Source organism: Pristis pectinata, chromosome 15 (assembly GCF_009764475.1).
Source record: "Pristis pectinata isolate sPriPec2 chromosome 15, sPriPec2.1.pri, whole genome shotgun sequence".
NCBI lineage: Eukaryota > Metazoa > Chordata > Chondrichthyes > Rhinopristiformes > Pristidae > Pristis > Pristis pectinata.
Genome location: NC_067419.1, coordinates 20,319,815 through 20,331,779, shown reverse-complemented (window position 1 = coordinate 20,331,779; position 11,965 = coordinate 20,319,815). Strand labels below are relative to the sequence as shown.

General features: G+C 41.3%; 1 protein-coding gene across 4 annotated transcripts in view; it reads right to left on the bottom strand.

Moving 5' to 3' along the window:
• Positions 1-511: 511 nt before the first annotated feature.
• The window catches only part of zgc:136858 (uncharacterized protein LOC678543 homolog), a 54,129-nt gene continuing 42,675 nt past the window's right edge, over positions 512-11,965 (bottom strand). For all 4 annotated transcript variants that reach the window (XM_052030351.1, XM_052030348.1, XM_052030350.1 and 1 more), the window contains one exon: positions 512-3,450. In XM_052030351.1, the coding sequence (XP_051886311.1) occupies positions 3,231-3,450 (220 nt within the window). In that variant the 3' untranslated portion in view covers positions 512-3,230. The remainder of the gene's footprint in view (positions 3,451-11,965) is intronic.

Below are 11,965 nucleotides of genomic sequence, written 5' to 3'. Positions count from 1 at the left end.
GAAACAAATAATTCTCAAATTTCAGACACATGGAGACCTTTTACTTTAAATCTACTTCCGCATGAAACAGACTGAGCATTGCAAAGTGGGAAGAGGCATCACTGATTTTCCACCTTGCTGCGGGAGGGGGAGATCGGAAAAGGAGGGCATCGAAAGATACTGTTGTACATTTGGTGGCCAGCACCTCGAAATAGACCGTTGCTCACCAAGGGAGAAGCAATGGGGCCTTGGAACAACATTAGATGAAGTAATCTCAGTTGCAGAGAAATACCCGCAATATTCCAAGCTGTTTCCTTTTCAAATCTCTCTAATAGTTGTACTGTGTTGGGTGGATTCAGTGCAAAGAACACCCAGTAGCAGATGAATTAGCTTGGAAGAGCACATGGGTTATTAAAAAGCATGTGGAAAATCTCTAATTTTGATCTGGAAACAAATCTGGAAGGTTTATAAATTAATCCTTTCTGCGGGAGATAAGAATAGAGATTTTTTTCAAAAAAATTCTTTATTCAGTTTAAGACCTGGGTACAAAGGAAACACTCAAGACATGTTATATGTTAATACTTCTGAAAAAAAAGCTGAAGAAGGTGCAGCTGATCTGGAAGACCCCATGTTCTCAATGCACAGTACGTTTCTCACATTATACTGGATAGCAACCACAGATGAAGATCGGCTAAGAATTCTGCAAATAGAAGTGATGCCTTCTGTTCACACACAGTATGAAATTGTCTTCCCACACCAATGTCATTCATTTAAGTAGCACTGTGTTTAAGTCCGGACCTTCTCTACCTCTGAGGCAGGACATTGCATGAATGCATAAATATTTTAATTACATTATCCGGCAAGGTGAAGGAAAATTGTAACATATTAGTAACTAATTGCCAGGTTTCAAACAATTCTATCTATTGCATTATCCTTTTTATAATATTCTATAATAAGCCAAGGACTATAAGAGTGTTGGGGAGGCTGGCAGATAGTGGGCAGGCTTGGTGGTTGGAGTTGTCATTTCCCTCTTCGAATTTTCTTCAGGAATCCAAAAATTTTAAGTCCTTTACCTTCTTTATACAAACCATAAATCTTGAGATATTCTTCCTGCTTGCTATGAACTCTTAGCAATCCTTCAATAATAATGCACATCCAGATTCCCAAATAAGTGGAAAGTCTAACCTCATAAGTACACTCTTAGTGGCAGAGATTTACAACTATTTTTATTCCTACTTTATTAAGGACAACATTTCTTGTTATAGTTACTATGTATCCTGTTTGAGCATGCATTATTGTAAATTTAATTACATAGAACATCATTCATCTGATTGATCCACTTGTTACCAACTGCCTTGAATCTTATTACTTGGTTATCTTGGTGTCACCACTAAATCTTAATAATGTTATAAAAAATATCATCAAGCCAATACCTCAAAACAATTATTTTCTGAAAGTCCTATCATTTTTCTTTTTATTACCAAAGTTTTCAATCAAGTTAGTTGATGAGCTAATTTTCATTAATTGTCTTTAAATGTCTTTGGGTGCCGATAATCAGAAAATATCAATGTAAAATCATTGATAGAGAAACAGAAAATGGTGGAAACACTCAGCAGGTCGGGCAGCATCTGTGGGAATAGAAAGATTGTTTAAAGATCCTACTTCAGAACTAGAACTAGTTCTGATGAAGGGTCTTTGACCTGAAACATTGTCTTTTTCACTTTCCAGAGGTGCTGCCTGACCTGCTGAGCATTCCCACCATTTTCTGTTTTTATTTCAGATTTCCAGCATCCAGCTGGCCAAAGGTCTCCTTCTCCTTACTGGCCAGGTCATGGGTCTCTCCTGGAGATGTGGATGGAAGTGAAGGGTTAAAATGGCTCAGACCTCATTCTCGTGCACAAACTGAGCTTGGCCCGCTTGCCTTGCCCAGGTTGCAAGCACACCTGAGTTACAATCAGGCTTTGGAAGTGGAGCATTAAAGGCCAGAGGTGGAAACGATTGGCTGAACTGGAAATTTAAAAAAATTATAAGTTATTTTTCACAGTTCATTAAAGGTTTAGGAAGACATCATGATATAGTAATTTATTTATAAACAAATTGAGGTAGTATAAATTGGAGTCAGAGCAAGGGGAATGAATAATGTGAACCTTTGAAGTGGGGAAACAGGATTTACCATCAAATGTGGGATGAAGAAAAGCCTTCCAACAGGTGGATAGTGGAAGGCAAGTATTAAAAATATAACACTCCACTGGGTGTAAAACTACAAACCACTGTCCAATATCTGGCAGGGCAAAAGGGATACTGAGAATCTCATACATAGTAATGGCATTTAACTATATTACATTAATTAAAACAATATTAAAATTAACCATGATTGTTGTTAAAGTTTGTGCTTATCAAATGGAAAATCAGTATGCTGCTCAGCTTCTGATGCCATCATATTGACAATAATTGGCTTCATTCTAAGTGGAAGAACAGTTGTCTTTGTATTAGGTTGTCCATTGTTGTGTTGGCTGGTCAGTCTTATGAGCAAAGTGTTTGCCACATCTCCCTGATGTACTACAGCATCTATCTACTCATTATAGTGAAACCCTCCCTCAACAATTAAATGGATTTAAATAAAATCAAGCCATGCAGGTATTAATGAATTTTGAAGTAATACTTTGTGTTCACTAACAGCAAGAATATAGGAAAAGGCAACTCTTCAGGTGTTGTCCCTAGTTTCAACATTAAATTTACCCAGGTCTGGTGCAGCATGAACAATGTCTAAAGGAACAATCCCACGTTTATCTTGTCTTATACTTACAACAACGTACATGGAGGCCAATCAACCCATTGGACTCATTCCAGCTCCCAGGGGAGCAATCCCATTAGTCCCACTTCTCTCCTTAGTAACCTGTAGCCCTGCAACTTATTCACACACACCCATCAACTTCCCTTTGATTATTTCCATCATTAACCTACACCAAAGCTAACTTACAGTTACATTTGTACAATTTGTACAATTTATACTCCCTTGAACAAAGGGAGTTATTTCCAGTTTCACCTCTTGGTGACGATGGGGCTGGGTGATGGGTGACTGATGTGGTCAAACATCCAAATGTTTCACAACCTGCCTGTTTTCAAACTATTGGTTTTAGTGGAACAAAAATGTTTGGGTTCTACAAAAGGTGGATGATTCACTCTGCCATATTATAGTCCAGCTGAGTTGAAATGATGATCAATGTACCTAGGACCCAGTCTCTGGAGAGTTATAATTCCCTGTCAGTGGGAGCTTTGCTTCCATGATGGTATATCGGCTGCGGCCACACACTCTCAATGACCCGCTGTGGATTCACACTGTTGACGCTGATTGATGTGGAGATGGCCTCCAGTGACCTGACAGAGTAGCTAGCAGCCAACAACCCCATCCTGACACACGTGTGGGTCTCTTGTCCTGTTAGCAGGCCAGCGATTAGTCCAGCAACGAGACTGTAAGGAAAAGCACAACGTTATTCAGCAGAAGTGTCCAAATAGAACCTGGCAATCTCAATAAAAAATATTTGAGCTGTTTGGTATCATGTCAACAGCCTGCATACCTGGAGTGTGACTCCTAGCTGAAATGAAGAACGAGGATGTTTCAAATGTAAACAACCTCCCTTGTGTGAGAGATTCACAAAGTCATGCTCTAGATTTGGATTTATGCACAAGGTCACTCTAACATGAATAAGAAGGAAAAGTCAAGGTGTGAGAGATGTATCAGCTGCAAAGGCAGGCAGGTCAACTTTAGGGCAGACGAGCTAAGTGAGGAACCACAAGTGGCCAAAAGATTGAGGAACTTTTGAAACATGTATTAGGCAAGTGGAGAGAACAGAGGGGAGTGCTGAGGGTGGGGGCAGAGCCTGGAGCTAAAAATGATTAAATGGTGTGTCGGAACAAATGTCAGTCACTACAAGAAGAGATGGGATTTGTGCTCATCGCTGTCAACACATTGAGGATTCTCTCCCCTGAGGCACACCTGCAGGCAGGGTGGGGATGGCGATGTCAGAGACCTTTAGTCAGTCAGGGGATTTCCCACAAGAGACAAAGCGAAAATCAAAGCAAGTTTCACCTTTACCTGCTGGAATATTTCATGTACTTTTTTTGCAGCAAACTATAGTTGAGTCATTGGCGGCCTGCTCATCATGGATTTGTTGTGTGATGTGAGAGGTAAAAGGAACATCACATCCTCCAAATAAGCTCTGTCTGAAAAGGAAACTATTCCCCTGTGACCGTGTGAAGTATGGGTGCCTGTGTGACACCGTGCGTGGTGCTCTCCTGGCCAGACCCTGCTGTATGAATGGAAATTCTAAAACATGTAGACTTGGCATGGGAGGAGGTGCACATGGAAGCAGCACTCCCCCTCAAAAATGATTTGTGGCATTAAGTGGCTTCAAAATCAGTGACTAACAACTGGCAGTGGTACAGGTGGAGGGAAAAATAATCACAAAACAACAGAATGATATCATTTGCAAAATCCATCTCCAGTTAAGGTGCCATCGAGAACTAATGTGTTCTCTCATTCGCCAAGTAAGTAGGGAATATACATTGACATATTTAAATAGCAGATTTATGGAAGTTATTGCTAGATGTAGAAATCATGGAAGATGGAATCACAAATATTGATGATACTAGCCCTAGCCTTTGTCTAAGAGTTTACTCAAATGAGCATGTAATCTATTTCCTCTCGTCCCTTTGCTAAAATTTACAATGGAATAAGTGAGGTTCACAACAGCACAGAGCTAATCTGAAGCTGCAGCAACTGGACTGATGTGACACCATGGAGCTAAATTCTTCAGAGGGTTAAATTCTCTTTATTCAGAACATGCTTCAACAGATATTAGGGGCCTGATGCACCATCAGATCCAATGCTATGATCTAATACAGAAAGGGAGTAACAATTAAACACAATGTGGTTTACTTTCTGGCTGAAATAAACAGAATTAAAAGTGGGTTCCATAAAATGTAAGTTCTGCCTGCATCAGGTTACTAAACAGCCAGTGAAACTGAAATAAAGTGATCTCCAGTGGCTCTGGCACACGTAGGGAAAAAATACAACTGGAATCTCATCCCCTCTACATTGCAATCCCAGATTCCTCCTGCCTTATAGGATGGATCTTGCTGCTGTCTGTCAGCTCTCCCAGCCCCTCTCAGGCTGGCAGTAACTACCACTGCTTTTGTTGTGGAATTTTTCTAAATTGAAGACATGGAAGCCAGCATTTCCCATTTTGTAAAACATGGATTTAGAAGACAGAAAGAAAAAACATGTTCGATTTTCCTTTTCTATATTGCAGTAAATTGGTAAATTGGTTTATTATTATTTTATCACATGTACTGAGGTACAGTGCAAAAACTTGTCTTGCATACTGTTCATACAGACCAATTCATTACAACGGTGCATTGAAGTAGTACAAGGTAAAACAATAACAGAATGCAGAATAAAGTGTTACAGCTACAGAGAAAGTGCAGTGCAGGTAGACAATAAGGCTCAAGGTCATAACGGGGTAGATTGTGAGCTCAAGAGTCCATCTTATTGTAATAGGGGACCATTCAATAGTCTTATAACAGTGGGATAGAAGCTGTCCTTGAGCCTGGTGGTCTGTGCTTTCAGGCTTTTGTATCTTCTGCCCGATGGGAGGGGGGAGAAGAGAGAATGACCTGGGTGGGTGGGGTCTTTTATTATGTTGGCTGCTTTACCAAGGCAGTGAGAAGTGTAGACAGAGTCTATGGAGGGGAGGCTGGTTTCCGTGATGTGCTGAGCTGTATCCACAACTCTCTGCAGTTTCTTGCGGTCATGAGCAGTGCAGTTGCCATACCAAGCTGTGATGCATCCCGATGGGATGCTTTCTACGGTACATTGATAAAAATTGGTGAGGGTGTCGTATGAAAGGCTAGGGGTCAGATGACAGTGACAACACTACTGACGCCCATGGTTGGATGATAGCATTGCCTATCGGGTCAGAAGCAACACCACTGTCAATCAGGGATCCGGCTCCGCCCCACCCATTAAAGAGCACACTTAAGGATTGGCTTGTAACCCAGCTTTGTTCTTGACCCTGAATCATTGGCTTGTTTGAATTACCTGAGCGAGCTCCACCCAGCTACATCCCTATAAAAGATGGTACGCGTGGGCAGCTCTCCCTCTTTTCCAATTGCTGCTGGGGTTGAGACCACAGGTGAGAGGGTGCGCTTCCACTGGGGTCTAGGAGCATCCTAAGTAGATTCCTAGTAGCGTAGAGCAGTTGTTTGTCCAGATTCAGGGGGTTCAGACAACGTAGTTGTTTGTTCCCTGATCATTTGTACTAGTTTGTTGCACGTGTGTGTGTGTGTGTGTGTGTGTGTGTGTGTGTGTGTGTGCGTGCTTGCACTTCACCCGTTGTGACTCCCCCCACGTTTCGCGATCACCCGAGAGCGAGTGTGCATTTGTTCCTTCACATTCTGTTCCGCGTCTGTCTTTGTAAATAAAATTCTCCTTTTTGAAGTACAAAGACTGTGTGTCCAGATACCTCTATCTTTAAGATTCAAAAGAACCTTTCTCATAACAGAGGGTCAAAGGGAACTTGCCAAATTTCTTTAGCCTCATGAGGAAGTAGAGGCACTGGTGAGCTTTCTTGGCCATGGGGTTAATGTGGTTGGTCCAGGACAGGCTTAGGTACCAGAATGATAGTGTTTGTCTTAAATCAGGTGGGAACCTCAGATTGAAGCAGGGAGAGGTTAAAAATCTGCAAATGCCCCCACCAGCTGATCTAAGGACATGGCTAGGAAACCATCCAGGCCAGTTGCTTTCTGAGGGTTCACTCTCTGGAAGACTGATCTTATGTCTGCAAAGTTGACTGTGGGTTCAGCTGCATTGGAGGCTGTCGGTGCAGGTGGTGACATTCCAATCCCCTTCTGTTCATAACATGCATAGAATGCATTAGGCTCATCAGGAAGGGATGTGCTGTTGTCAGTGATGCTGCCTGGCTTTGTTTTATAGGTCATTATAGCAAGTAAGCCCTGCCATAATTGATGGCTGCAGTAGTACATGCTGTGGTTGGACACAGAAACCTTTCTAGAGCCTGTATGGTCATTCGCTGACCGAAGAAATGACTGATAGTGAAGCGCCTGAAACCTGCTGTAGCAGAAGATACAAAGCAAGCAGCCATGGCAATGCACTAGGGGGTTGAGCTGAGATTGGAGTGGGTGGGGATCCAAATTTGTCCAAATGTAGCTGATTGGATGGAGCCAATCCAACATCCCAAATTGTGCCTACTCCAGCCTTTAATAAACCACGGCATGCCTCTTTAATTGCAGGGATGGAATAGAAATTTTGAGCTGATCCAACTTTTTCCTTTGAAGAATTCCAATCATTCACACTTCCTTCAGCTCTGTTGTACAGCAGGCTTATGGTCTGTTTGCTGATCCCTAGTTTAAAACGTATAAAGCTTTTGCATACTTGAGCTTCTTGTTTGTGCCTAACACTCTCAATGCTCAATTAAATGTTTAAGATAACCCCTGATTCCAATCTGATTGTCAAATCCAGGGAAACAGAATCACAGAAACAGGAATGTTTCATTCAGTCTTCAGCCCTTCTGGCCTGATCCACCATTCAACACAACATGGCTGATCACCCCGTTCCCGCTTTCAACCCATATTCCTCAATCCCTTTGGCATTAGATCTGTGAAATTAGGAAACCGTGTTGGAAATACTTACACAGTAGTAGAAAATAATGGGAATGTGTTCATCCATGGAACTATATCAACCTGCATTTATATTGCATCTTTAATTAAGTAAAATGTACCAAAGTGCTTCACAGAGTATAATCGGGCAAGCTGACAGCTGTGCTGCAACCTTCAAGGACCTTTGGACTTGTATGCCAAGGTCCCTCTGTTCCTCAATTCTCCCTCGGACCCTACTATCCATGGTGTATGTCCTTGCCTCTTTGGTACTCCCTAAATGCATCATTTCACATTTATCTGGATTAAACTCTATCTCCCATTTCTCAGCCCTGTTCACCAACACATCAATGTTAGTCTGTAGCCAAAGACTGCCCTCCACACAATCAACAACTCCACCAATCTTTGGATCCAATTTGCTAACTTTCCCTGGAGCCTATGGGCTTTGACCTTTTGGCCCAGTGTCCCATGTGGGACTTTGTCAAAGGCCTTACTGAAGTCCACGTAAACTATTTTCTGCTACAAAAAGTTGTGAAATTGACCAAAATGACATTTGAAGTGGCTTTAGGGTGGTTTACAGCAGAATGAAGTGCTAAAATGGGACCTGCATAGTTTTTGTTTGGATGACCTGAATGCAGCTGCTGACACTTTGCTGTGCAATGACACCAGAAGGACACCAACCTTTCAACTCCCCATTGCAACCAGGCAGCGACAACACACACTATGGCTGCCGGGCAGTAGAGAGGGGCTAGAGGTGTGCGAGCGAGAGGGAGCAAGAGGGAGAGAGAGAGAGCGAGAGAGAGAGAGCGAGCGAGTGAGCGAGAGAGAGAGAGAGAGAGTGAGAGAGCGAGAGCTCTTGAGAGGGGAAATGAACTCCTCACCAGAGACAGGAGGGATGTCGTGACATCCAGGAGACCTAGCAGCAGGTTCACCATCGGAAGAGGCTGGCAGGAGGTAGCTCCAGCAGTCTCCTCCTCGTATGAGAACCCCCGAACAGGCAGCGGTGCTGCAAGAAATTTCATGAGTTGACTAGATATGTCAAGCAATACAAACACTACTTTTGCATACTGACACTTATCCAAATATACACACGAACTATTACTCCGTCCACATTACACCATCACCACCCCCACTGACAATATATCAAGGGTGTCTGTAACATCCTGAAATCCTATTCATGAAGTTATAAGAAAAGGATTTCCTGCTATTACCTGGGATTGCAACTGTTCCATCTCCAGCCACAGATGCCCATGATTCTTGAACATGGTAAAAATGGGCTAATGTAAGAGCAGGCTCCCTGATTCTGATACAGTCTATGGCCTTTACTTTATACTGAAACATTGTGAATAAATAATATGAACAACTCCTGGGTAATATTTACTGCATGCAATTTTTATTCTAAATGAACAAGTAAACATAAGGCTACTGCAAAACTCAATCCAAGCCAATTTATTAATAGAACAGATTTGCTTACTTGTTAGCATGGTAACAGGAGACCAAGAACCAGCTTAAAAAAAGACCAAACAGAAGGAACACATCCTTTGTTCATAACAGCCAATTGAAGGGTCCCTCTGACAGTATACTGATACTAAATTGTGACTAAGTATGTCGGTGAGTGAAGGATGCCCAAACACATTCATCTAAGTACTAACCGGCTCCAGAAATGAACCCCAGGTTTGTGAGGTGGAAGGACATTGTTTAACAGATTCAGTAGCACTGCTCTCCCTTCTATTTTATTTACAGTATGCCTCTAATTGAGACCATTCTCATTTCAAACAAAATTAAACCCATCCGAGTACAACTGAAGCAGCTATTTCCACATAAATTTAAAATTATAATATGGAATTAACAGAATCAAAGTCAAGAGATTTAATTTTTGCCTCAATTTCGTAACTTCTTGCCTCTACGTTTTGGGAACCTTGTGATCTTTGCAAGATTGCACAGGGAGCAGTGAGAAAGTGGAAAATATGACATCAATGTTTGTACAGAGATTATAGCGATTGCTTCTTCTGTAGTTAAGGACATTAAGATGGGATATTCAATTAATAATATCTAAGTGATTATCAAGATACACAGCATTAAATTATGATATCAACGAATGAAAGCAGTCTTTTCAATGAGGCCAAGCAATAACTGCTTCCATTTTCTTAGCCCATTCCCAACTCAGAAAGGAAAATCTTTACAGCAATGGGAAAATTCATGCCATTTCCTCACTAAGATGTAACAACAATGAATACAGTTTTCTTAATTTTTGTTCCTCTAATCTCTTGCCATTGAGGTGGCATTTCTTGTTGGGATATGATTCACAAGCCTTAGCTATCCTTCAATATCTTACTCAAGTAGTTATTCTTCATACGTCAGGTTGAAAAGTGAGAAATGGTCGTGTGCTTGACCAGAAAGAGCGAACAGGATGTGAGAGGAAACCACAAGTCACCAGGTCACAATCACACTGTCAGCATCTCTCAAGGATACTGAAGCCAATTTAGATCACTGTCAGACAGCAATGTCACCAGCCTGAACTTAATAGACAGTTTAGAAGAACTAATAGAGAACTTTACATAATAATAGCAATGGCAGCATAAAATTGCACAAACTAAAGGACAAAGCAATGTAGAACTGCATTAATGGCTGGATAAAGAAGCAGAGAACATTATTAGCAGGGCATATAGGACTGTGGGAATCAGAACAACTCCTCCATTGAACTAGGTCAAAGACTGAGGTGTTGTGTGCATTAGGGTTACAGAAAATAATTTTCAACATAACAAATTGCTAGACTCATACAACAGAGCTGGACAAAGGAGATAAAAAAATGAAAGAGAGTCTACTTGTGTTTTTAAAATGTAATTTCAATCTATGTTGGGTTCAGTAAAGAATGGGCTGTCACAAAGTGTTGTTGTACAGCTTAGTAGGGAACAAGGTGTTTTCTGCTAGAAACTGCCCCTTAGAGAAGGGAGAAGGGAAAGCAAAGATTCAGAGGTTCTTTAGAAAATTGTGACGCATTGATCTATTTTAAACAGTTTAAGCAAATTTTGCATCATCAGATTGATAGTTTGTGATAAGCTGTAAACATGTATTTCTTGCCCAAGTGCAATTTCACATCATTTCAAGAATCTGATTAAGCTTATTCTGTGGAAGTGGAAAACTGGGCAACTCTGGCAAATTACATGCCATTCAAGTAGGAAATAGCACTGTGAAGCTCAACTTCACCCTGCCTCTTTAGCCAACTTGAATAGTTTTAATATTCACTGAATTTTCAGAAAATTCTCGGCATTTTCTGCAGTCTAGCCACAGTGGCAGCCACATTCCAGTGTTTCCTACCTAACCCAATAAGAAAATGTCTTAACTGCCTTTTTTAAATTCTTTGTTCACAATGTAAGTTTCTGATTTTTATTTTTCCTTCCACAGTATGAATAAAGTCCAGGATGTCCAGAGGAAGGAAGAGGTGTGGCAGTATTGAATGGAAACACTGCAGTGCTGGAGAGAGGGGGTCTCTTAGAGGAGTCAAGGACAGAATCCATATGGTTAGGGATGACGGGAAATGAGGAAAGAAGAGTGGAGCAGGTGCTGACCGGGCAACAGTCAGTGGACCATGAGCAGTCTAGAGCCAAAAGGCAACTGGGGGAGAGCAAACTTCAATAAGTTCAAAACGGATCTGCCAGGGCAAACAGGAATCAAAGATTGACGGGCAAGCCTGTAAATGAATAATGGCAGCCATTGCAGAGAGGGTTCAAAAGGCTGAAATGTATTTCCACCAGGAAGAAATCGAGCAAGCAAAGGCAGAGTTGCATAACTTATGAAACAAAACACAGAGAGAAGATGAAGCAGAAAAGGGGATGTATGGCAGATGTCAGATTGACAGCACATGTAAGATAGGCCAAAATTTAAAAAATGGAGGTGGTGTATAAAGAGAAAGTCAAACAAAGAATATGAATAAAAGGGAATTAAACTTTCCGTCAATGTACAAATAATGAAATGATAGCATGAGGAGCTAAAGGGATGATTAGGGACCAAAAATATCTGCATGGCAGAAAGTAGGACTCTTCACCTGTCTTTCCAAAAAGGGATGCTACCAAAGATATTGCAAGGTAGTTGAAACTGGATAACTTATTAACCAGAGAAGCTGGTTGCATTTTCAAAAGACAAATCAGCAGGTTGGATTGTCATCATCCCCCTCCTGAAAATTCAAACACCCTTATAATCTTACTTCATGGGATCAGGGAACTTTCAGGAAGCAAAACAGATATATTTGTGTCAAAAATCTCTATACCCTTATCTCAGCTGTAAATTTGTGCAAATTTCTAACACCTTGTTA